We start from the raw sequence: 27,780 nt of genomic DNA, 5'->3' as shown, positions 1-27,780 counted from the left end.
TCCCCTGGAGATCCTTGAGGCATAATAAATTAACAACCAGTGACCTATAGCTCTTTTTGTCTCCATTTTCTTCTACATGAAGCTGCTGTCAACTAAGTAGGCTAAAACATAGATTTAAAACTTTCTTCCCACTCATCAAAACCCTGCACTGTGTCCTGATAGCTTTGCGATGAAGTTAAATCAAATTTAAATGCCATTCCAAACCTTCTGTGAACTTCTCCTTTACCAATCTCTCTAGGGGCCTCCCCTTTTCAATAGATTGTCTATTTGCCATTCCTGAAACCTCCCCATTTCCATATTTCTGCCCATTTTTCCTTCCTTCTTTTCTCCACTGACTTGGTCCCCTCTAGAATTCCTGCCTCTCTTCTTAGTTGTTTTCCCAGCCATATTCAGTGTGCAGAAATGGCTCTTCTCAATAGCATCTATAGACTTCATCATCTTCTTTAGGATCTTCTACCTTAAATTCTCATTCCACCTGCTGTCTCCAGCCTTCACAGCTAGATTATAACATCATTGAAAGCAATAACTGTATCCTCAAGGTTGAGGCCAAGTAGATATCACTGCTTAACTGCCAGATATTGAACCCTGTATTGAATATGAATCCTTAATCCTCATGATGGAATAAATAATGTAATACTCACTTTGAAGATTTGTTTTACTAGTTAGAAGAGATATAAGATTTATTTCTTGAAGACCCAGACTTGTGAATTCATGATCCACACAACACCATAGTGAGGTTGAGAATGTGGATTTAACTAAACAGATTTATTTATTTTCTGATATGTCTGCATAGATATGCTGGTTGGCATTCACATTTGAATTGGTGCATCCAATGTGAGAAAACTAAAAAATTGCTGCTCTTCCTGGGCCATATTTTCTGAGGTATGACCAGGCAACAGGTCTGTTAGATCTGGCCATCCAGATCATTCTTCTGCATGTTTTTATTAGAAGAAGTTTTGTTAGAGGTGTCTTACAATCTTCTTGAAATTAACTTCTTGAGAAGCAGAAAACAAGGTTAACAGATGGCCTTTTATATAGCAAAATTTATATCAGTAATTATTTGGTTAATTTAAAAAAATGATTCATAACCAAGAACACTAAAAGGTACATATATTTGGTAAATATTTGAGTGTTACCTTAAGTCACATACATGTGCATCCATTTGCCCAACATGGATTTAAAGATGAAGACTTTTCTCAGAGTATGGATCCCCGACTATAATTCTCGTTGGCCTTCCATACCATAAATGCTCTTTCTAGGAGTCCCACTTTTCATCTCTTTAATGGAAATCTAGAGATTAAAGTAATCTGTGAAATAATCTGAGTATAGAATCTTTCTGGATTTTTCTGATTTTTATTTTAGCCCCTTAAAATCCTCTCATTCCTATCTGATTTAGCAGGAATATTTTTAGGAACTTCTTTCTACTATGTCTTTCCAAAGTATTTAACTTAGTTTTCATAAAAGTATCCTTTCTCTGCATTGTTTTAAAGTTTAAATAATACCTAATTCAATTATGTAATTACAACAACCAGGACCACTGGTCTAAACATGTTAGAAGAAAACCACAACTGACTACCAGTAGGAGTAGGGGTATCTATTTGGGAGTCATCCTGTGTTGGACAAAAGGGGTGAAAAGAACCCCTTTATTGGTGAAGAGAACAATGACCACATTCCAGCAATATCTGGAAAGTTCTAGCAGAGTACCTGTCACTCCGATGACTCTAAATAAACGTTGCTGCTCTTTTTCTCTTTCTTTACTCAAGGAACATGAGTTCTTTTATATTATTCTGGAACATTTAGCCAAGGAAGCATTAGAATTGGGAATAAGGGCAGAGTTCTTTTTTTTTTTTCAACGTTTATTTATTTTTGGGACAGAAAGAGACAGAGCATGAACGGGGGAGGGGCAGAGAGAGAGGGAGACACAGAATCTGAAACAGGCTCCAGGCTCTGAGCCATCAGCCCAGAGCCCGACGCGGGGCTCCAACTCCCGGACCGCGAGATCGTGACCTGGCTGAAGTCGGACGCTTAACCGACTGCGCCACCCAGGCGCCCCAAGGGCAGAGTTCTAAAACCAGGTAGACGTGAATTCAAATCTTGCTTCTGCAAGTTTCTAGAAAACTGCCCTTGGGTAAATTATCTAACCTTTTTCATCTGTAAATAGAGATGATAGTAACACAGATTTTACAGACCTGTGAGAATGAATTTGGGGTGATATACAGAAAATGCCCCACATATTAGAAGTGTCCAACACTGTTAGTTACAATACCATGTTATTAGGTATCAGAGCACTTAAAGACCTCCTGATTCATAAAACACAATAGACTGCAGGCCTCACCTGCATACACTTTCTGACAGTTATTACTGAAGCAGATACATTGCTCCACAGGTGATCCCAGCAACCATCACAAAAATAAGGTGCTTTGCCTAAGGTGAATTGGGAAACCAGAGTAATCTCAGACTCGCTGAGCATCACCCCTTTTATCTTCTCTTCAAGTGTGGAAGAACCCCTAAGTCTGTCCCTGGACTCTTACCTTTCTTTGGTGAAATGGAGAAACAGCAAGGAAGAGCAGACTTTTTTGGTTCCTAATTAAGTTTCTGTAGGATTTCGCTTCTTAAGGAATAATTAGAGCATTGGACCATGCAAGGGATCAGCATTTCTTGGTTCAGCATGTACTGGGATTCTGTTAGGTAGAACTCTGTCCTGAATAAGACAAGCACCTGCCCAAAAAGACATTACTGTCCATCTTGATAGACTCACTGGATCCTGAGCAAAACAGAGCACATGCTGTAGGAGTCCCAAGGTCAGGGGAGGGGTGTCATATCTGGTATTTGGGGAGAAAATTGCACAGATGAAGTGACAGTTGAACTGGTCCTAGGACTTAGTTACTACACCTGTTGACAGGGGAGAGGGAGTGAGGTCTACTAGTCAGCAGAGAGATGTCCTGGATGACATCACAGTGACAGGATATTATGGGGCCTGTCTAGAAATAATAAGTGGGAGAAATGAAAAGGTGTCTAGATTGCTGTCAAGATCAGTATTTGTGTTTTTGGTTTGGGTTGGAAGTGTTTGTTTGAGTCAGGATTTAAAGGGCCTTGGAGGCTATGCAATAGCAATTGAATACTGTGATTTAAAAGCAGAAACATTTTTACAAATGAAGCTTGCCATCAAACATCAACATAAAAAGTAGATACTAGCCTATCTACTTGGGATGAAACTGCAAATAGGCATAAGGAAATCAGCTTACTTCGCCTCACTCTTGATCTTAGTTTGTCTGCTAGGGCCCCACGGAACCACTGGTATTGAGGAAGGAGCCTGGGTTTTTATCAAATACTTATGGCTTTCAATCCTTGCTGCTTACTTATTAGCTGTGTGACCTTGGGCAAGCCACTTACTTTCATGAAACTCAGTTTTTCACATCTGCAATGCAGGTTCCTATCTTGATTGAATTTTTAAGAAATAAACACTAACAATGCATGTGTAAAAATTGCATATGTAAAATGCTTAGTGGAGTCTGACCTATAGTAGGCATTCACTAAATTGCACTTACTGTTTTTGTCATGATTTTCTCAGAACCCTCAGTGGCTCCCCAGTGAGCTCCTGAATAGTGTTCGGTGCTCCTGGAATATTCAGCTAGGTATAGTGTACTGGCTACAACCTCTGAGAGGTTTTCAGAATGATCTGGGTATCACATGGCTAGGGCCTGAACTGGGCAATTAGAACAGGGTGAATAGAAAAAAAAAAAAAAAAAAAAGAAAAGGTTAAGCATATTCCCAGCTGTAAGGAAAGCTAAAATGTTAGGATAATGATAAAAATAAGTCCTTTGAAGTGCACTTGTAAACTGGCACAAAAGTAAGGGATCTATAGAGGTAAAAATGACATGAAAGCAAGAACCAGTTTTACTTGTCTACATAGACACAGGGCCCAGGAGACGAAGCCTAGAACATGCCCAAGTGGGCAGTCTAATAAGAGATCCCCTAATAAACTGGGCTCCAAAGGGGTTTGCTCCCAATACAGGGGTGGACAGGAAATAAATCCACCACATAAAAAGAGTAACAAAAACTTGCCTGTCTCAATTTGTCACCAGCTGGAAGGGAAAAAAAAATCTTCCCTGAGAATTTGTAACCACAAGGAATCCCTCATATCCATACCAGCTTGAAATCTAAATTTATTTGTGTAGTCTTTAAAACAAAACCAAAAAAACTCTCAAGGCAAACATTTATTTTAAAAATAATCTTGGGTTGACAGTGCCTCTAAGCAACTGGAAGAAGCAATGTTAAATTCGTTTTTGGAATATGGCATCCTTAACCCAGGCCCGAAAGAATTCCCAAAGATTAATTTCTAAGGAATATGAAATCATGGTCAATAATCACAAACCACAGAAAGTGTAAATTGGTACAATCACTTTGAAAAACAATTTTCCATTCACTGGTACAGTTGAGTTAGCACATACCAAGTGACACAGCGTTTATGATAGTAGGTATGTACCTTAAAAATCCTTGCCGGTTTGCACCAGGATTAGAGCCAGAATGTTCATGGCAACCCTGTTCATAGTAGACCCAAACTGGAAACAACTCAAACATTCATCAACTCCACAGTGGATAAATAGATTGTGTTGCAATCACATAATGGAATCTTCTGCAGCCCCAGTGATAAATCGGCTGCAGTTATACATGTCAGCGTGAATGACTCTAAGACAACATTAGACAAAGGAAGCATGTCACAGAAGGATCCATAATGTATGATTCCATTTACAGAGAGTGCAAAGACAGTCCACTACATAACATTTAGGTTGGGGAAGTTTACATAGATGTTGAGAATGATTAACTAGAACAGAGGATGCCTTTGGAGAGCCGGTCAAAGAAGGGCTCATTGGAAGTCTATGGAGTGCTTGTAACTTTCATTTTTGAGTTTACTGGGCATGAGGCTGTTTCTTCCATTATTTTTCTTTAAGCTGTTCATATATGCTTCAGGCATTCTTTTGTATGTATGATATACATTATGATAAGTGCTTTTTAAGAGGAGGATAAACACTGTAAAAGTCCCTTGAGGCAGAATGTTTGATAAGAAACATACACATAATTTTCTAGAAGAGAGTTTGAGGGAGAGACTAAAGAAGAAATAAGTAAGTAATCAAAGATTCACACTTCGCATCACACACACATACACACACGATCTGTAGCTATTTATGGTGACAAATGTTAACTAGACCTATTGTGATGATCATTTTACAATATATACAAATATCAAGTCAGTACATTGTATACCTGAAAGTAAATATGATTGTTATATGTCAATCATACCTCAATTAAAAAAAAAAGATTCACACCAAAATTGTATGCCTGAGCGGCTTGGAAATCTTGGGACCTTTAAATACAAATAAGAAAATGAAAGGAATTTATGATTCACATCTCTGACATTAGTACCTAGTTGCTGCAGCAGATGCTTTATACATTGATTATAGATTATAATGTTTGTTGTTGCAGTGAAGGTCAGGGAATTGGCGGACATGGAAGTGGAAATGTTTTGGGATCCAATGGGTGCAATGTACATGCAGAATGTTAGGCTTCAAGAGAATGGTGGAAACCACGGTAGTGATGAGGTCACTTTGGGAACGAGCACAGGGGGGGAAAGAAATATGAGTTCTGAAAATAGGAAACACCCATTTTTTAGTGATGGGTTTGGGACAGTAAGGAACAAAAAAGAGTGAACAAAGACAGGGAAACTAAGGGAAAGACTTTCAAGAAAGAGAAGGGGGTCAGTAATGTCAAATGGTTTTACATTAAGAAAAGGCAGAGCTAACGTTTAAGCAATGGGATTCGATGATTGGAAGGTCATCAGTGATTTTGTGCAGAGAGGCTTGACTGATGAACCAGATAAGCCATATTGCCAAGAACTCAAATATGAATTAGTGTTAAGGATATAGAAGCAGTGAGACTAACCCAGACCAAGCCTTGAACATGTTTGATGCTAATAGGGTGATTTTTTTTTAATATATGAAATTTGTTGTCAAATTGGTTTCCATACAACACCCAGTGCTCATCCCAAAAGATGCCCTCTTCAATGCCCATCACCTACCCTCCCCTCCCTCCCACCCCCCATCAACCCTCAGTTTGTTCTCAGTTTTTAAGAGTCTCTTATGCTTTGGATCTCTCCCACTCTAACCTCTTTTTTTTTTCCTTCCCCTCCCCCATGGGTTTCTGTTAAGTTTCTCAGGATCCACATAAGAGTGAACACATATGGTATCTGTCTTTCTCTGTATGGCTTATTTCACTTAGCATCACACTCACCAAAATAAAGTTATAATCATTTATTGAGTGCTTGCTATGCACTCACACTAAGCACCTGATATAAACAAGCTAATTTCATTCTGATACTAGATTATTTTATGCCCATTTGACAGCTGAGAAACTGGAGGCACACGTAAGAAGCTTGCCAAAGTTACTTGATAAAATTTGCCTCTAATAAGTGGAGTAGCTAGGGTGCAGGCTAACAGCAGTAGAGAAATAGAGGAGATCATCATTTGCAGGGAGTGCTAGGTAGAAATGTGGGGGAAAGTTTTTTGCTTTGTTTTTGTTTTAAGTTGTTTAAGAAACACCTGAGTATGTCGGTAAGCAGAGGACAGGACACCAGTAGAGAAAAGGACCCTGAAGCTTACAGGAAGGATGCTCTTACCCTTCATACAGTTCCCAGATAGTTGGGGAAATGAAATAAAAGAAAAAGATTCAGGAATTGGTAGATCAGGTATTAACAGTTCTCAGACATTGCTCCCTGAGGTTTGGAAACAATGGAGCACAGCTCTATTACATACTCACTGAGCCTCCAATCTACATTTCTTCTGCCAGTCCACTGTCAGCCTGATCTTGAGGCTTCAACTAAACTCATTAAAGGAATTGTGGTCTAGAGAGGATATACCTGAAAGTACTTAAATAGTTAATTTAATGGTTGGATGGACTGATGGATGGATGGAAGATGAATGAATGAACCAAGAGTTCACAAGCATAAACTATGGAGCAAACATTTATTAAGCCCTTTCTCAAGCTAGTGATTAACAGCCTAGACTCTGGAGTTAGACTGTCTGGGTTTGTATTTCTGCCACTCATAAGCTGTATGTCCCTGGGAAAGTCATTCATCCTTTCTATAGCTCAGTTTCTTCATCTATAAAATGGAGCTAGTAATTGTTCTTATTTGTATCAGTTGCTTAGGGCTGCCATAACAAACCACCACAAACTCAGTGGCTTATGGCAATAGAAACTTACTCACTCACAGTTCTGGAGGCCAGAAGTCCAAAATCAAGGTGTCCACAAGGCCACACTTCCTCCAAAGGCTTGAGTGGATAATTCTTCCTTGTGTCTTCCAGTTTCTGGTGGTTCCTAGCATTTTGTTGTTGTTGTTGTTAATGTGTATTTATATTTGAGAGAGTATGTGAGTGGGAGGTGGGGGCACAGCACAGAGCTGATGTGGGGCTCGAACTCACAAACCTTTAGATCATGACCTGAGCTGAAGTCAAACACTTAACAAACTGAGCCACCCAGGTGCCCCACCTGGCACTCTTTATCTTGTGTCAACTTAACTCCAGCCTCTTCCTGCATCTTTACATGTTCTCTCTTATGTGTCTGTGTGTCTTGTCTTTTTTTTTTTTTGAGATATAGTTGACATATACCATTATATTAGTTTGAGGTGTACAATATAATGATTTGATATTTATATATTTTCTCTTCTTGTAAAACCATCAGTCATTGATTTAGGGCCCATTCAAATCCAGTCTGACCTCATCTTAACTAATTATTTGTGCAAAGATCCTATATCCATGTCCTGTGTCCTATGCCATCTTCTGGGGTTCCAAGATTTTGGAGAGACACAATTCACTACACTACTTCATGTAAATATTATACGGACTAAACTAATGTAAGGATTCATGCAATTAATACATACTGTAGTAAGTGACTAATATAATGAAGTTAATGTAAGTACTTGTAATAGTGTCTAGCATATAGTCAGATGTATAAAGTATTAGTTTATTACTGATGTTGGCACTCAGGAATGATTATTCATTCCAATCACTGCTTTCTGCTGAAAATATCAATATGCCAGTATAGGTGGAAATGCTGAGTTATTAGATTAATCCATAATAATACTTGACTCTACCCTTGAAGCTGTTTCCTTGAAAAACACACGTGGTTCGTATTTCTTTCCTGTCTAGTAAAATGACTAAGTAGACAAGACATGAAATGGTGATGAAAGACGTTATCATTTTCCAGATTCTTTGTACAGATTTTGATCATCTACGGGAAAAAATGCTGACTGACCTGCTTATATTCATTTTGTGCCAACTGACTCACTAGGCAATGATCTCCTCTGTTTGACTTTTCACGTGGCAGAGCTTACCTTCTCATGAGAGCTGATTTCCTTTCATAGGGCTTTGTCTACAACTGGCTTTAAGAGGCGTTGTTTTGATAGCATGCTTAGGACTAAAACCCAGGCTGTAGTCTGTGTAAAGAGTGACTCCCAAGTTTTTGATGAAATGACAGCTCAGAGACACAACACATTGATATTGAGCCAAATACAAAATAGTATATATTTTTAGCATTAAGGAAATAAAGAGCATCATATAGGTACTAGGGATAGAATTTGAAAAAAAAATAGGGAAGAATCCATTATTTACCCTGCCACTTAAGCAACATGATTTGGTAAAGTGTAAGAGGGAGGTGAAAGTGAGCCTTCACTGGTGCCAGTATGTTTTGCTCACATCTGTGCAGCCAGATGTCAGCCTTGACTAGCGCCCCATCCATGTTCAGCAAATATTTGTGGAAGACAGGGCTGCATTGTTTGAAGGTGGTTGAGAATAAAAGTAGGATCTTCTTGGTTCTTCTTCTGAAGGCAGGAATAACCACACTCCCTAAGTTGTCATTTTTCTTCAAGGCAGGCTTCATTTTCTTCCTCTTGCTTTTTCTTTGTATTTTCTTCCTTCTTTATTGCCCATACTTTTTCTTGGAAGTATAAAGTAGCTGATTGTTCTGTATCAGTGTGTTAAGCATGCCTGTGCATAACCAGAGGGCTGAGAAAAGGGAAGAAAATATTTTTTTTTGTTTCTTTTTCTTAAAGTTCTTAGGTGATAAATTAGCTACCTTAGAGAATTATTTAATACTAGGGTCACTGGGTGAGACATATACAGTGAAGGTATCCACCGGAAAACTCTTAATCATTTATCTACTGCTCATGGATTCATGTTAAACATGTTCTTAAACATGGATCCGTGAGCAGGGTTGGCAATCCTGAGCCACATGAAATCAGTGTGCAAATTTTGTGTGTACGCACAGGTTTGGTGTGTATGTGCAGATTTGGTGTATGTGTGCATATATGTACAGTTGTTGAAGGAAAGGGATTTCTCTGCAACTTTTGTTAGTCTCAAAAGAATCTGAACTCCAAATAGGTAGATAAGCACTGGATTAGAATTTTTTTTATCGTTGTATTTTGTTTTGCTTTAGAGATTCTGGTGAGAAAATTTCGGAGAGGAAAATGGGCAGTATATACAGTTGTCAAAACTTTTCAGATATGGAATCAACTCAGAGGCTTTCCTTGAATTATGATACCTCTGTTTGAACTTCTTTAGTAGCTGTTTTTATGCACTCAGAGTCAGAATTGGGGATGCTTAACTCACAGTTGTTATCTCTGGCAGTTGAAACATCCAATACTGATGTCATTTGTTCCCAGAACAGCCTCAGAGCCCTTCTGGGCAAATTCGCTGATAAGTCATTGAGCAGGCACAAAGAAGATGATGTTTTACGGTACAATGAGCCATCCTCGCATAGCTAATTTATTTCTAACTGGACGTGAAACCAGACAACCGTGCCCCCAACCATCTCAAAGTAGCAAACCTCTTTAAAAACTGTATTTTATTTTTCTTGAAATTCCTTCAAACTTTTGGTTTGTCCTTTGTCTAATTTGAAGCCATATCTCTTGTCCTCCTCTTACTTAACCCTCTGTTCTGATTAAATGATTTGCATGCTTGACTCACATCCCAATTTTATTTTAGCAATAGCTACGTGTGTTCCCAGATACCAACTCAATGGCTTAGTTTATCATCTTTGGCAGTCAGCTTTGTATTCTAGCAGGTTCTCCATTTAGATAGCTGCGCTGCTGTTACGAATAAAACTTCCTGTATTGTTGCAGGCAATATTTTAATTAGTACAGTTATTTCCATACAATTTACTTATTTGTTGATTCATTCATTCACAAAACCATTTTTAGGCACCTGCTGTGTGCCAGGATGCTTCTAATTCCAGGGGAAACACAAAAATGAATGTTATACATATAGTCACTGGCCTGCAGTAAGTCAAGGCATGTGGTAACTCAGGCAGGCCTACAATCTGTAAATAAATTGGTTTTCTCTTTATTTAGAGCAGTGGTTCTCAGCTGGGAAAATCCCTCTTCCCCAACTGCCAAGGGAAATTTGGCAATTCAGGATATATTTTTAGTAGTCACAAATAGGTGATAGTTGTTAGAGGCCAGGGATGCTAATAAACATCGACACCAAACAAGACCATCTCCCACATCAAAAAATTCCTTGGATCAAAATGCCAGTAGGGGTGGGTGGTTGGCTGAGTTGGTGGAGTGTGCAACTCTTGAGGTTGTGGGTTTCAGCCCCATGTTGGGGATAGAGATTACATAAAATAAAATAACATCTTTCTTTAAAAAATGTCAATAATGCTGAGATTGGGAAGGCATGATTTAGACAAAGGAATACTTCTTCAGGGAGAGGTGTACTGCTATAAATGAGGAGGGCGGAACACATAGAAATAGTGGTCTATCCTTTGAAGACCTGAGCAAATCAAATCCTAACTAAGTTGACCCACCCCAGAACCAAAGACTCTTCTGAGAATGGAATTTCCTTTATCACAATTACATTTCCAAGGATGAAGTAGCACTCCTCAAAGATTGGCATCTTGTCAGCTTCTGTATGCCTACCCCTTGATCAAGGCTACCTCTGCTTATTCTTAAGGGACTTACAATTTAGAGAGGAAGAAGGACAGGTATACCAAAACTATTATGCTGTGTGAGAAATACCCAGAGGAGTCAACAAAATTCATGCTTTGTGAGCACCAAGCAATTAATCTCTGACTGGGAGGTCTGGGAAGGCTTTCCAGATGAGGTGGCCTGTGAACAGGGGCTTTGAAGGTATTTGCCAAATGGCTGAAAGAAGACAATTTCCTCTGTTATTTCAGCCATACCCCCACATGATGGCATTGATAACCAATGATGAGGTGTTTTTGGCTACCCTTTCAGGAAAACCTGCTTCTATGTTGTTCTACACTGAGCAAGACTCCTTTACAAGTTGTGCAGACCCAACTTTGAATTCTTTCATCTCCCTGTCTTCTTTCCATTAAAGGTTCACTGGCATAGGTGGTTTCAACCCCACAATCAGAAGTACTAGTGTTTAGCAGAAAGGCAGAGTTGTAAGCTTTTGGTGAATGCATTACAGATTTGGTTTTTGTTGCTTTCCAGTTTATATGTATTTATTTATTTGCTCTTGCTAATGTTCCTAATAGAGTTTTCTTAGGTGGTAGCCTTAGCTTGCTTGAAAATATATGGAAAGTACTCTTCACAATTTGTACAGAAATTTATAAATGCTTTTCAGAAACATTCTATGTTCTAACACATGGCTTTGTGCTGTGGGAAAATCCAAGAGAACATCCTACAAATTCCTGTTAAACTAGTATAATAACATTAAACATATTTGTGAACTTATGAATTGAAAAATTGGTGGGGACAGTTAAATATGAAAGAATGGAATAGATGTTAAATTTCTGTAAAATAGAATAATGAGATTTTCATAATGAAACCACCAGGAAGTTATAGGATTTCTCTTTAGTCCCTAGGAATTGTATGTTGATTGAAGGCACCTACATATTATGGGAAATTTTCTCAGTTATGACATCACACAAAGGGTAACTTTGTATACTTGAAACTAACTTTTCAAGAATTTATCCTTTTCCTGGTGATTTCACAAAGACTTTTTAGAGTATTTTCATGTTAGAAATACAATAGTTCAATTTAAAAATATCGACTTTAAAAATCTTTTTAGTTTGGACTATAAGCTGAATTGCTCTAACATGTATATGAGTTTCATTTCATCAAAATGTTTTTCTTTTTTCTTTTAGTCTGATGCCAATGCAAGTTACTTAAGAGCAGCTCGAGCTGGACACCTTGAAAAGGCCCTTGACTACATAAAAAATGGGGTTGACATAAACATTTGCAATCAGGTTAGTTGTGGTTTTTGTTGCTGTTTAATTTTCTAGTTAAAATTTTTAAAAATCCAGACTATAAACTCCTTGAATCTTTCCTTAGTTGTTACCAAGACTTTCTCTTTCTTGCCTTTTTTCTTTTTTCTGGCTAAATATCATCAGTCAGATTTTCAAATTACTCTGCTTTGTTAAAGGGGCATTCACACATGTAGGTATGCATTCTTTAAGAATTCTTAAAATTTAGTAAAAAATGATACTAGAACAACCTGCCTAATTTTCAAGTACCTTTATTCCTAATTCAAGATTCTGTACTGCACACATACAAGTGATTGTTGGTGGGATGTTATCTTCAGAGTTCTAAGTAGACTGTTTGCTGCTCTCTTCTCAACCTGCTATGTAAAGTTTTCCCTTCATTCTTAATCAGAATGGGTTGAACGCGCTCCATCTTGCTTCTAAAGAAGGCCATGTAGAAGTTGTTTCTGAACTGCTACAGAGAGAAGCCAATGTGGATGCAGCTACAAAGGTCAGTATCACATATTTAATGGTTTTTATGTCAATTGACAGATTCAGTAAGGATTCAGCCTTTGATAAGAATCAGGGCAAGCTTCTCATGAGATACTTATCAACCAACCATGTTCTCTTTGGGGAACTTAGAAACATAGAAGGATTCCATATTTTATAAAATGTTGAAACAAAGAGATAAAGAGGGTGAGTGATGTATCTTTTCATTTTACAGAAAGGAAACACAGCCTTGCATATAGCATCTTTGGCTGGGCAAGCAGAGGTGGTAAAAGTCTTGGTCACAAATGGAGCTAATGTCAATGCACAATCTCAGGTAAACCTACCAACTCTATTGCCAATAAATTTTGTTATAATTTATAAATGTTTGGGTCAAGTCCTTGCTTGGCATATGTATCCTCTGAGAATATAATTCCTAAGAGTTATATTCAATGAACAGTTATGTTGTTGCAGATTATTTAAATTCATATATATCCTCATTTGCAATATATTTATGTGAGAGAGATTTTTAAAAGTCATCCATCTAGAAAGGGGAACCCTCTTGCACTGTTGGTGGTAATGCAAACTGGTGAAGCCACTCTGGAGAACAGTATGGAGGTTCCTCAGAAAAACTAAAACTAGAACTACCCTATGATCCAGCAATTGCACTATTAAGTATTTACCTAAAGGGTACAAAAATACAGATTTGAAGGGGTACATGCACCCCAATGTTTATAGCAGCATTATCAGCAATAACTAAACTATGGAGAGAGCCCAAATGTCCATCAACTGATGAACAGATAAAGAAGATGTGGTATATATTTACAACGGAATATTTCTCAGCCATCAAAAGGAATGAAACTTGCCATTTGCAAAAACATGGATGGAGCTAGAATGTATTTGCTAAGTGAAATAAGTCAATCAGGGAAAGACAGATACCATATGATTTCACTCATGTCTGGAATTTAAGAAACAAACAGATGAATATGTGGGAAGGTGAGGGAAAAGAGAAGAGAGAAAAACAAACTATAAGAGACTCTTAACAATAGAGAACAAACTGTGGGTTGATGGAGGGAGGTGAGTGGGGGTAAATGGGTGATGGGTACTAAGGATAAGCACTGTTATATGTAAGTGATGAATCACTGATTTCTACTCCTGAAACCAAATTGCACTGTATGTTAAGTAACTAAAATTTAAATTAAAAAATAATAAAAAATTAAAAAGTTATCCATTTATGAAACTGTATGACTGGTAGTCATAGACACAAATATTTAGGGAATATTTGTAATGTAGGGTCTTTTAACTATTTTATCATGCTAGCTTAGGTCCAGCCTCAGTATTTATTAACTTACAAAGGAAATGAGAGTTCCTGTAAGTGAGGAAATGCTCTTAATAGTTCATAATATCTCAGTGCTTTATATAGCTGAAAATGGGAAGACACTGCTTAATTCCTGTTTAGTAACTAAGGCCTCCTTGTTGTTCTGTGAAACAGATTAAAATAAAAAAACACACAGAATAAACTTTAAAATTTCCTAAACTAAAAATTCCAGATTCTTTGTATTGGATATACACTAATAATTTATTTAGTAGGTCCTCCTGTGTGCTGAGTCTTGCATGAATTTCTAAAAAGAACACAAGTATATTACTGTTTGGTAGACTTTCAGTCTAAAAAAAAATACTTTAAAATAGGTTTAAAAATTGGTCCTCATAATTCAAAATTTTCATTATTTGAGTTCCCACAGAAATAAGATTGTATAGAAAAGCAAACATCATCATAACACAGAAATATTCACTAAGGACCTGACCATTTTTAAAACTGGCCCTTGCTCAAACGTTCCTTCTAGTTGGATGCTTTCATCTACCCTTATGTGTAAGTGTGAACTCCAGGAGGTTGGATATTGAACAAATTGATTATGGAACAAAACAGCAAGTTTTGCAAGAAAAAGGATTGCATGAAGTTAGGGGGATGGCATGGGGGAACACTGGCTGCACAGCTGTGGGTTGTGTTTTTTTCTGGCAATGTGTGAAGAATTAGGATGATTCTCTGATAAGTGTTTCAAGTGAGAATGAGTTGAAATCAAATGGTTTAATGATTTAATCAAAGATTAAATTACCCTCCCCCCCAAAAATTAGGTGAGGTCTTTGGTTTGCAAAATACATTTGCAAAAAGACTGTATTTTTACTTAAGCAGTGAAAATAAAAAGTGAAGGACATCAAGCTACCATATAATTTTGTTGGAAAAATTACCCTTTTTTTTCCACGGAATCCTATTTGATTTAGGCTTTGTTCATTGTGAGAACTTGTACATGCATCCAGTTATAGCCAATATTTGCTTAACTCCTAAACTTGCTTTTACAGTTTCTAGTTTTGTCTTTTACAATAAAGTCTCAAACTAACTTTTTTCATTTTAAGTGTACTTGATTTCCTCAGCCTTTTTCAGTACTGATTATCTTTGGATAACATGATCCTCCTATATTTCATGGGTCCACAGAATTGCAGTGACACCCTCCATGGTTAGTAACATGGTTCCGATGCTGTTAAATATCAGTGTCATGGAAAAACAACTGTGTGGCACTTCCAAACATGTGCTTTCATGTATATCTGATCTATTTTTTTTTTCTAGTTGCTTGTGGTTGGACCTTTGATCCATGGTCTATGCCTCTTTATTCTGATTCCCTATGAAGGTTTACTTGGACCAATGATGCTTTTCCAGAAAGGAATGTTATAAAATTGAATATTGACAAGTAAAATATTTTGAAAGAGATGCAGAACAACTGACCATAAGCAAAGCACCATGCTTTTAAAACATTTTTTCAAACGTCCCTATAACTTTTTACTGGAAAATAACTAATGTTAAGCTCTGAGAGAGTGAGAGAACTCTTTAATCCATTTTTTCATTTCCTTTCTCCCCCCACAGAAGAAGACATAAACCTCCTCCTTTTAACCAATGTGCATATTCTTGACTGTTCTTTAGAGCACCCAGAGTTTTTTTAAACCTCCTTGACAATGAGAGACTCTGCAGTTGAAATCAAATCCTAGCCAGATTTGATTTCAATTGATACACATTCCCTGCTGATGACAAATGAGAAGAATAGAGCCCATGGAATTTCTTGTTCCTTACAGCTGTGCTTGGCGTGCCCTGCCCCACAGTTCACAGTCAAGCATGGTGCCTTCATTTGGACACCTGTCCCCGTGTGCCTTCCGAGCTGTGCCATTCCGTGGACAGAATAAGTAATGAGATGGTCATGCAGCAAATGGGTTTTCCATGATAATTTCTGGTGGGAGTACTTCAATAGGAACTCTTACAAAGGACAACTGAGATCAAATTCCATTTAGGTGTCAGCACAGAAAACATCGCAGGAATGTTAATATTCAAGAAAGACCACATCCCTAAGTGAAATTTTAACCAAATAGGTAATATTTAGTAGCCAACAATAAATAGTATAAAGAGAGTCCCCCTCACCTTCCTTGTGTATAAAAGTTCTCCTTATCTTGAAAATAAAAGTGAAATTGGGCAACAACAAGTTCTGATCTTATAAACTGAGGGTCTGTAAACTAAGAATTTTTAGATGTCACTTTAATTCTTGTCATTGCCTTGATGTCACATCTTACTAAGTTAGTTAACTCTTTCTTATCTTACTTAACATTCCAGAAATGATTTAGGCCTACCCTGAGAAAGAAATTGGGTTGAATAATTAAATTGTGATTATAAAGAACTCTACTATGATTAAGTCCATAATACTTTGTACTAAATACAGCAACAATGATTACTAGTGTTTGCAAGTGTAAACTCTCAAATTACCACACCAAATGACATCCCTCACTCTTTTCTCCTTCTCTCTTTATTCTGTAATATAAGGCACCGTGTTCATAAAGAAGCAAGGTCTGTTTCAAATAATATTTTATCATAACTATCAAAGTATTCTAAGTGGACAAGTTTTCATAGTGGTATTAGCAAAGACAAGACCTTTTGCAGGTATTTGGTGGGGGTGTTTTTAAAAATTTTTACATTGTATTTATTTAAGTTATGAATAGGTGATATATTCACATGGTTCTACCATCAAAATGCATGGAAGGACAAACTGGAAAACCTCTTCCCACCCCAACCCCCATCTGCCCATCCCCACCCATCTGCACCCCAGGGTGAAACAGGTAACTTCTGACTAGGTTTCCGTGTTCCTTTTCAGAAAGGACAAGACCTTTCGATTAAACCAGTGCCTCCTTGGTCTTTTTGTGTTTTTAAATGTTTTCCTTCGGTGAGGAGGTCAGGTCTTGAGGAAGTCAGAAAATAGGTGTGGTCCAGATAAAGCCTCTCTGACCTTTGACCTTATAGCACACCGGTAATCTAACCTACATTCACAAAAATCAGTATCACCTGTAAATCAGTGCAAATTTATCACCATGCCCTTATAAACATTTTAATTCAGAGCAACACTTCATAAGGTACACCGGCTGGCTGTAGAAACCTAGGATGGATAAAAAAAGTTCATGGATAAAATTTAAGCCCTTACTTTCTATTTTATTTTCTTTGGGTAGATATTAGGCAGCATGCCTCAGCATGGTCTATAAAGTTGTAGGTCTGTATATTTGAATGCTTATGATAATATCACAATAAATGTTCTGAGCCGAAGGTACTGAAGATAATGCATCAAATCAGGTATCAACGAGCATACCTTCTCAATCTTGAACTGTTCTGCCTTTTGAAAATTGAGTCTATTGTTGCTACAGAAAAAAAAATGCAAATTAGGCACCCATATGTTCCCTTTTGGCCAGCTCTTTGTTTTGGAAATTTCCTAAGTTAGGAAATTAATTAAAAAAAAAAACAGTGGTGTACTTTTTTATCTTAAAAGAAAAATAATATTCTTTCTGAAATCTGACCATTTTCCCAATGTAGGTGCTATTTTACAAAAAATCATTTCAGCTGTAGGTTGTCCATTGACAACACATTGGAATCCTTGTGCCTTAAGCCTCTTTGTATGAGAGTGTAATGATCATATTTTCATTCAGTCTTTCCAAAGGATGCTTATAATTACTCCCTAGAACCATAACTAGATGGTGTACATGTATTCTCATGCCATGTTGATCCTTTCTTGATTTTAAAAATTTGTATTGGGATTTTTGGGATTAAAACAACAGAAACTAACTTGAACAAAAATGGGAATTTATTGAAATTATTTGGGGAACACATCAAATAGAAAGCTAAAGGAGCTTTTTGGAAAGCTTTGGTAACCAGAGAGTTAGGGTGGGAGTAACCAGAAGCTAAACAGTAAAGTTGCCCTTCAATAATAGTTTTTACAGATCATTTGAGAGGGGGGAGGGGGGATTTGGCAGAAAATAGAATTAAGAAAAATAGAGAGTAGACCTGGAAGAGAAAACAGAAGATATCCTGTGCCTACTCTGTGGTTGAAGAAGTTCAGGCTAAATTGTCTTAAAGTCCAACCAAGACAGGCACTACCTACATTTCAGGGAAGAGGTAGTGCCCTAAAGAAAATAGGAGTGACATTGCTAGAAGAGACAGATGCTTGCTGACCAAAACTAAAGCAAAACAAAATAAAGAAACACTCAAATTTCCACTATAAAATGGAAATGTCCATTATGGAGGAAAAAACAAAAACACCAAAAACATTTTATCAATATGAACCACAGAAGTAAAATGAGACCATTCATCCCCATTCAATGCCATATATTGTGTGATTCCATTTATATGAAGTGTTCAGAACAGGCAAATCCATAGAGACAGAAAGCAGATTAGTGTTTGCCAGAGGGCATGGGGAGGGGTCAATGGGGAGTGAATACTAATAGTACAGAATTCCTTTTTGGGGTGATGAAAATGTTCTGGAATTAGATAGTGGGGATGGTTGCCCCACTAAATTTTACACTTCAAATGGGTGAGTTTTATGATATGTAAATTATATTTTAAAAAATATATATAAAACTGAAAAAATGTGAAAGAATGTGACCATTCAGAAAATGACCAGCTTTCAGGTAATGGCAATAGAATGGCAAACACTAACAAAAAAAAAAAAAAAAAAAAAAGAGGAGAAGCAACTGTGGGAAATGATTAATTATAGGGCTCAATCTTACTGTGACTCTTATCTACATATGATTTTTGAGTGATCACAGTTCTACACAGTTCAATTTCTGTTCTTGTGAGAAGGGCATGTGGAATGATTTAAAAGTCATGCTTGTTAAGAATCACTCTTTGAAAGCTCCAGGTCTGTAAGCTCCAACATCCCTTAAACCTCAGTACCTGGTTTTGGATTATCTTCCTGGCTCATGAAACGTTTGGTTCTGGAAGATAAACTCAAGAACTGTCTACGTACATCAGGCCAGAAGCCGGATATTTGTATGCAGACCAGTGTTCCTTAGGTAACCTTGAACGACAGCAAACCTCTGCCCTGAAGTTGAGAGAATCCACTGACATAAATTGTTGATATTTATGTTTGAGAGAATAACATCTATTTTCAAAATTTTTCTTAAGAACTTTACTCCTGGGGCGCCTGGGTGGCGCAGTCGGTTAAGCGTCCGACTTCAGCCAGGTCACGATCTCGCGGTCCGTGAGTTCGAGCCCCGCGTCGGGCTCTGAGCTGATGGCTCAGAGCCTGGAGCCTGTTTCCGATTCTGTGTCTCCCTCTCTCTCTGCCCCTCCCCCGTTCATGCTCTGTCTCTCTCTGTCCCAAAAATAAATAAACGTTGGGAAAAAAAATTAAAAAAAAAAAAAGAACTTTACTCCTAAAAACTGGACCTTCCATCTGGAAATTTCAGCTGGTGAGGAAAGACACTCAGTAGTTCACTGAGCTATAACAAAAATCCCCCTAGTTTTTACCTTTTTCTTCTTTCTTAATATTTTCTGTTGTTTTTTTCTGTTTTTTTAAGGAATATTAACTCAACCAAGAATTAAGTAATCTTCCATCTTGGTCAAATAAGAAAATAAAAAAATAATCGGCAATATAAGGGTAATCCTAAAGTACCTCTCAGTTTCCCTCAAATCTATGGGAAGAGTGACAAAGACAAAACACACCAGGCACATACACACATACCTGCCTGTATGCACACGCACACACACACATATGGACACACACATTTTGTTGCAATTATTCCACATTTAATGTTGATCAAACCTTTCATGAGAGAACAGGATAGCAGTGAACTTCAGTGATGTAATTTAAAGGGAAGAAGCTTGAATGCTTTGTCATATTCTCTAGCCTCTAATCTCATGTCTCTAATTTTGAGCTTGGCAACCAGATAACCTAGCATGTTATAATTATATGTAAAATAGAGTAAGTAGAATAGATGAGCTCTCTGATGAATAAAGTATATACACTATGGTAGATTTGTTATGTGACATCACTTTTATCTGCTTGAGGATCTTTTTTTTTAATTTTTAATGTTTTATTTTGTTTCTGATGGGGGGATGGACAGAGAAAGGGGGTCAGAGGATCTGAAGTGGGCTCTGTGCCCAACAGCAGTGAGCATGATGTGGGGCTGGAACTCACAAACTGTGAGAACATGACCTGAGCCAAAGTCGGACACTTAACTGACTGAGCCACCCAGGTGCCCTGCTCAAGGATCTTTTTAAGTTACTTTTAAATTTTTAGCTAAAAGCCAAAAGAGTGGTGTCACCAGAGGCTGAATTATAGATAAGTAAGGTAGTCATATAGTCACTGATATTTATAACAATGAACCTAAACCTTTTGAAGTATAAAAGTTTGAGTAATATTTGGTACATTTTATTTGGAATATATTTACCTATATTCCTTGTAATTGCATAATGAATACAATAAAATTTCCAGAACATACAATTAAACAGAACTGTATTCTGAAAAATGCATTCAAAGAAAATGTTATCATTTGAAAAATATGTTTTGGTGTATGTATTTGGCAATAAGATTTTGAAATATTACATAGATGAAATATTCAAATATTTCATAAATATGAAATAAATTATTCTAGAAAACAAGCACACATATGCAACATATTTTTAGTCAAAAGCTTAAGATGCAATGTACACATTCATTTACTTTAATCCAGATTCTTTGGCAGTGGCCACATTTCAGACAAACATAAATACACATATAGAGTGTGTGTGTGTGTGTGTGTGTGTGTGTGTGTGTGTGTGTGTATTCTGAACATGAAAATACTATGGCTTTGCAAAACAATGCAAGGAAGGAAACTTACCAAAACGTAGACTACTAATTGAATTCTGTTTTGAAATTGAAGTATACCTTTGCTCCAAGTCATCCCATTTGTAGCAACTTTGAAGCTATTTGAAAGTAATATAAATTCCTTCCAAATTGTGAACTATTTTAGACTCTCAATTTAATTTTAAAGTATTACACCTTTTATATGAAATAGCTAATTATTGTGTGGGGAAAAAGTTCACTGGGACATTGACCAAATGTATTTTTCTTCAAATCCTTACATCATCTAGGAAAATCCTTTGCTCATTGTAGGCACTCATTAAGAGGTTGATGATTAAACAAATGTACTTATTTATCTAAAGTGGATCTATTGGTATGAATTATACACACACCATTAATTATAAACTATACCCAAGTTACAAATTATAAGTGTTATGTTATAAAGTACTTTGAATTACACTTATAAATTCTGCTTAAACTATCATGTTTAGGCTTTCTAATGAATATGAATATCCACATTAAAGTATTCTTAAACTTATTATACATGAGCATTTTCTGAAACAAAAAATACCAGTATGGTAGAAAACTAGATTGGCCCCATAAATCCATAAATAAACATTTTATTTCTTCTTTTGCAGAATGGTTTCACGCCATTGTATATGGCAGCCCAGGAAAACCACCTGGAAGTTGTCAAGTTTCTTCTTGACAATGGTGCAAGCCAGAGCCTAGCCACAGAGGTAAGATATATTGGTTCTTTCTGTGGGTAAGTTCCCATGTTTACAGGGCATTTTGTAGGCCTGGAGTTGTAACATGGAGAATTTGTCCCACTAGTGTTTCAATTATAGTCATATATTAATGTGGGGATTCCTTATTTTTTTTTAAATTTTTTTTTAATATTTATTTTTGAGACAGAAGAGAGCATGAACAGGGGAGGGTCAGAGAAAGAGGGAGACACAGAATCTGAAACAGGCTCCAGGCTCTGAGCTGTCAGCACAGAGCCCAACACGGGGCTCGAACCCATGGACCGCGAGATCATGACCTGAGCCGAAGTTGGCCGCTTAACCGACTGAGCCACCCAGGCGCCCCAATGTGGGGATTCTTAAATGTTTATGAAATACACTAGAAAGTCTATTCTTCGTCTTTAAGGAATCTTCATTGCATAGATATCCTTTCTGCTCTTAAATGCCTGGCTCTATCTTATAATTGAGCTATTTACTATTTACATATTTGTTTTAGAACACTTTTCTGTTTCTTATAATTTTGCCTCACAGGCAACCACTGTTTTGAAATATGTTTGTAATAAGACAAGTTTGAAATCTGTTTGTTCCAAATATAAGTTAGTGTAGTTATAATAATTGAATTTATGTATTTCTAAAATTAACTGGATTTAATTCACACTTTTCAACAAAACTATTACGTTTTAAGTGTTAGATTAACATAGTATTGAAGAAAATTTTGCGGTCTTGAATAGAAGAGTTATTTTTAAATAAAAAGCTATTTAAGTCAGCGGGACTATCTTAAGTAATACAGTTTATTTTTTAAACTAAACTGGATGGAAGATTATGATTCCTGGTAAAGCGTATCACTAGAAATCTATTGCTAGGGCACCTGGTGGCTCAGTCAGTTGAGCATCCAACTCTTGGTTTCGGCTCAAGTCATGATCCCAGGGTGGTGGGATTGAGCCCCGCATGGGGCTCCACACTGAGTATGGAGACTGCTTAAGATTCTGTCTCTCTCCCTCTGCCCCTGTCCTCCTTTCATGCTTTTTCTCTCTATATATCTCTCAAATTAAAAAAAAAATCTATTGCTAATATTAAAAGATCAACATTTGGGTATTCTTTATTTTTAACAAAATCATAAAAACAGATGCAGAGTTATCCCTGTCAGAATAGGGTTCCTCTTACATTCTGATGTGCTTTCCAAATGGCACAATAAAGGTAGCAATAGAGGAATTGCATATAACCTCACCCAGCTTTTGAGATCATGCCTTCTGGGGAAACCTCTAAATAAATGAAGAGGCAGTTTGCACAAAAAGAAATACAAATGACCATAAATGTATGAAAATATCCCATCCTCACTGATAGTCAAAGAAATATTAATTTATTAATCAGTTAAAAAATTAGACCCAGTCTTTTGCCCGGGAGATAAAGAAAAGAATTTGGAGAGTAGAAGAAATTGGAACTTTCCCACAGTATTGGTGAAGTTGACCATTGGTTGCAACACTTTTGCAGAACATTTAGCAGTAACTGTCAAAAATTAGTATTTACGTACCTTTTTATAATTCCACTTCTAAGAATTTACATTCCAGATGTATTAGAAGGAGATGCCAAAATGGTATATGAGAGGTTCACCAACAGAATTAGAACAATTTTTTAAAAACTGGAAAAAAACTAAATATGCACCAGTAGGAAGCCTGTTTCATAATGTTGCTATACTCACACAATAACATGCTATTTGGAATTATCAGAAGTGAGGCAAGACAATATGCACTGATAGAAGAAAATTTCCATGGTATATTGTTCTCAGTGGTTTATTCTGAGCAGTAGGAGGGAGATTTACTTTTCACTTTATATCCTTCCATACTGTTGAGGATTTTTATCATGAGATGTATTGTTTTTATAATAGTACTCTTAAAGGCAGGTAAGAACTACTGGTTTATAAAAAAAAAAAAAGAAACTACATTTGGTAGGCGTAGAGCAATGCCTACTTGTTGGATAAGAGAAAAACCCACTCCCATTTTTGAATAAAAATACTAAATAATATAAATATTCTAATGAAAGTGATTTCATAGTACTTTTTTTTTGCCTGTGAAGGACAGGCAGTTTTAGACTGTGATATACAGATCACCAAGTATCTCTCCTTTAGCAGCAAGCATTAAGTCCAACTTACTGCTAAGTCTTTGGCATGATTATGGTTTTTAATTTTTTTTAATGTTTATTTATTTTTAAGAGACAGAGTGTGAGCAGGGGAGGGGCAGAGAGAGAGAGGGAGACACAGAATCTGAAGCAGGCTCCAGGCTCTGAGCTGTCAGATGTGGGGCTCGAACCCACGAACCATGAGATCATGACCTGAGCCAAAGTCAAATGCTTAACCGACTGAGCCATCCAGGCACCCCTGATTATGGTTTTTAAAACCTTTCCTGGGGTGCCTGGCTGGCTCAGTCTGTGGAGCATATGACTATTGATCCTAGGGTTGTGAGTTGAAGCCCCACACTGGGTGTGGAGATGATTTAAAAAAATAAAAATCTTAAAAAAACAAACAAACCCTTTTCTGTATTAACTGTGTACTGCATATCCCCTCTTTTCCATATACATCTTCCTTCTTTTGCTAATTAAGATTCTGAAACATGAGGTAAATGTATTTGTTCATTTACCCCACAAATAATTATTAAGCACCTATTGCATGCCAGATACTCCCCAAGGCAATGAAGTTTCTCTTGGAGCTTCTGTAATATTTTCTTTTGGCTTGTATTTTTTTTTTTAAGAATAACTGCACAGAGTGAACCAAACTGTTTAAACTAGGTTTGCAACCAAAATCTGGAGCTGCTAATTTTAGCTATTGACACCTTAGAACTGGTATCTTTGTGTTTTTAACTGGCTTATTGCGGGAAGCACATTCTTAGGGGTGCTGATGGTATCAGTTGCAGTTAATTTTCTGGTGCAAAGTCGTTTTCTTTATGTATAGGCCTTGTGGGTTTAGAAGTTCATATTAGCAGAAATGTAGCCATTTACTTATGATTCAGAACCATAAATGGGCTGTCATTTTTACCCTTTAGATTTTGTCCAGGTTTAAATAATTTTTTTTTTAATGTTTAGTTTTGAGAGGGAGAGAGACAGAGACAGAGCATGACAGGGGAGGGGCAGAGAAAGAGGGAGGCAGAATTCGAAGCAGGCTCCAGGCTCTGAGCTGTCAGCAGAGAACCCAATGCAGGGCTTGAACTCACTAGTGATGAGATCATGACCTGAGCTGAAGTCAGATGCTTAACCAACTGAGCCACCCAGATGCCCCCTTTTTTTAATTTTTTTAATTTTTTTGATGTATTTTGTCCAGGTTTTAAAAGGGAGGTGCCACCACATTCACTCTTTTTTGGTGGGGAGGGGCAGAGGGAGAGGGAGTGAGAGAATCTCAAGCAGGCTTCACACCCACACAAAGCCTGTCCCATGACCACAAAATCACGACCTGAGATGAAATCAAGAGTCAGCTGTTTAACCAACTGAGCCACCAAGGTGCCCCATGTTCCCTCTTAATACACAATGTTCCTTTTGCCATTCTATCCTTTAAAAATGTTTTTTTCTTTTGCTTTGCAAAAGTAATAGATTATGTAAGTGAGAAAGTATAGCAAAAAGCAAAAAGCAAAAAGAGCCACTGTTAATTTTCCCTAGAGTAAACACTTTGTTTATTCACTAAGACCTTTTGGTACATGTTATCTTTACAAAAATGATGTCATATATTTACACAGTTATGTATATTGGTTTTCTCATAACATTAAATTACATTCTAAACTTTATGTCCTTAAGTGTAAATCTGTGATATTCTTTTGGGGATGTCTTTGTTGTATTCAGCTTTCTTGTCTTTCTTAAGGCTACAGGGACAGTCCTTCTAGACACATTAATGATCATCCTTTCCCTCGTTTGAGTCTTCTTGGAAAAGTTGAAAGGGGCAGATGGAACTTCAGCTGGATCTCGAAGCATGAAGAATGGATAGAATTTGTATATGTAGAGCAAGGAGGAGGACATTTCAGGGTGAGGGTCATAGCATGAGTATAGGAGCTGGAGCAGAAATAATTTGCACATCCACAGCTAATACGGAGACTACAGGAAAGGATTTATATGAGAAGAGCCTGGTATTGGGGCCAATATTTTGCACATCCTTAAAAAGAAACACAATGATGTGCATTCAGTCAAATAAGTGGTAGGAGCCCTTATCTGGTTGTTCATCAAGGAAAAGAATGATGAAGTGGTGGTTTAGGAAGACAAGACATTAGTATACAAGTAACTAGATTTTCTTTTCTCCCTTCCAAATACCGTTCCATTGGAGTAGTCCTCTACGTGTAGCACCAGGGCTACTGATATACAATATCATGAGCCAAGTGAAATAAGTAATTCGCCAGTTCTCTAGTAAAAATAATTGATTAATGTTCTTTTGAGTGTCTAATAATAAAAGCATTGCAGAATTCAAATTTGTAAGCCAGTCTTAGGATTGTCTACTCTGTGCTGTTTATTCTGCAGTCAGCAATACTAGACCATCCACAAATTACTTAACCACGGTAAAATCTGTAGCTGCCTTTTCTTTGTCAGGTCCCAGGGACATCAACAGGAAGACTCAAAATATACAGGAGTGTATATCTGAATTTATCCTAGTCAGATTGTGCCTGATCCCTGTGTATTCTCCCTTGGTTGGTCAGAGAAGTCAAGAATTTTTCATAAAGACCTTTCCTAAAACAGCAATTGCAACGATTCATTAATTAACATGTTTAGATTGACCACCAGATAAATGCTAGGCAACAAGGTACACTGATGAACCAGACAGGCATATCCCCCAGCTTTAAAATATCAGTGGGGGGCACCTGGGTGAGTCAGTCTGTTAAGTGTCCAGCTTCAGCTCAGGTCATGATCTCACAGCTCATGAGTTCGAGCCCCACATCGGGCTCTGTGTTGACAGCTCAGAGCTTGGAGCCTGCTTTGGATTCTGTCTCCCTCTCTCTCTGCCCCTCCCCCACTCACACACTGTCTCTCTCAAATATGAAAAATTAAAAAAAAATTTATATATCAGTGGAAATTTGTATATCTTATTTAAATAAGATCCTTTGAAAATTTTGCTTGGATTTAACCTGAAATATTATTGTTTTCACTGTGGTTATTTTCTGGATATTGAAATTATGGTATCTTTTTCCTCTTTATGTGGTACTTTTATGTATTTTCAAAACTTACCCAGTTAATGTATATCACTTTTTAACAGAAGAAAACCCATAAACTTTTTATAAATTTCTTATCATTGTATGCTTTGGTAAATATAAATCAGTATAAATATAAATAAGATAAATATATATAATATAAAATATAAATATAAATATAAATATAAATGTGTCTTTCACATGTCTGCCTACTTGAATATGCTAGCTTTAACAACCTAAACAAAAATTGGTCACATGGTCGCATTCTTATTTATTAATCAGAAAGAACAGATCCACAGGCATCCTTCTTGACCCATCCATTTATTTGCAGGATGGCTTCACACCATTGGCAGTAGCTTTGCAACAAGGTCATGATCAAGTAGTTTCTCTGCTGTTAGAAAATGACACTAAAGGAAAAGTGCGTCTTCCAGCTCTTCACATCGCTGCCCGAAAAGACGACACGAAAGCCGCAGCCCTGCTGCTGCAGAATGACAACAATGCAGACGTGGAGTCAAAGGTGAGGCACGAAGGAGGTGAGCTGGTCATGCCACTCTCCTGTGTCAGGCACCCACACTGTAAGAATGCCTGGTCTCCCTTTTGGCAAGCTTGCCCCAAACACTGAACTTCATGGGGAGTAATAAAAATACGTGTCCAAGCACCTAAAGCTAGGAGGTAATAACTGTGGACACCACCTGATGCATGCTAACAGGGAGGCCACCTCAGGCATTAATTAGTATGCCCTTGTCAGTTTCCTTCCTTTTACCATATATTTTTAACGTATTTAACATGTCAGCTCAAACACCAGGGTGGAAGATTAGAAAACGCTAACAACGATGTGCACAAATAAACCTTTGGTTGGTATCTAAGATGAGAGGCAATGCACTGAGTATTGATGGGTTGTGGAGAGCATGCTGGCAGCCAGAGTCCCGGACGAAAATTCTCATGGCCTTGACATGTACTCCCTGACAGTCTCTGTGAAGGAAATGTGGCATTTGGAAGGGGCCA

At 37.3% G+C, this 27,780-nt stretch overlaps 1 protein-coding gene across 5 annotated transcripts in view; it reads left to right on the top strand.

The window, feature by feature from the left end:
* Positions 1-27,780, top strand: part of ANK3 (ankyrin 3) — a 332,342-nt gene that overhangs the window by 94,193 nt on the left and 210,369 nt on the right. For all 5 annotated transcript variants that reach the window (XM_047825329.1, XM_047825328.1, XM_047825332.1 and 2 more), the window contains exons 2-6: positions 12,160-12,261; positions 12,668-12,766; positions 12,980-13,078; positions 21,521-21,619; positions 27,107-27,292. In XM_047825329.1, coding sequence (XP_047681285.1) covers positions 12,160-12,261; positions 12,668-12,766; positions 12,980-13,078; positions 21,521-21,619; positions 27,107-27,292 — 585 coding nt within the window. The remainder of the gene's footprint in view (positions 1-12,159; positions 12,262-12,667; positions 12,767-12,979; positions 13,079-21,520; positions 21,620-27,106; positions 27,293-27,780) is intronic.

The sequence above is a fragment of the Prionailurus viverrinus genome, chromosome D2 (assembly GCF_022837055.1).
Source record: "Prionailurus viverrinus isolate Anna chromosome D2, UM_Priviv_1.0, whole genome shotgun sequence".
NCBI lineage: Eukaryota > Metazoa > Chordata > Mammalia > Carnivora > Felidae > Prionailurus > Prionailurus viverrinus.
This window is presented reverse-complemented; position numbering and strand designations above follow the sequence as displayed.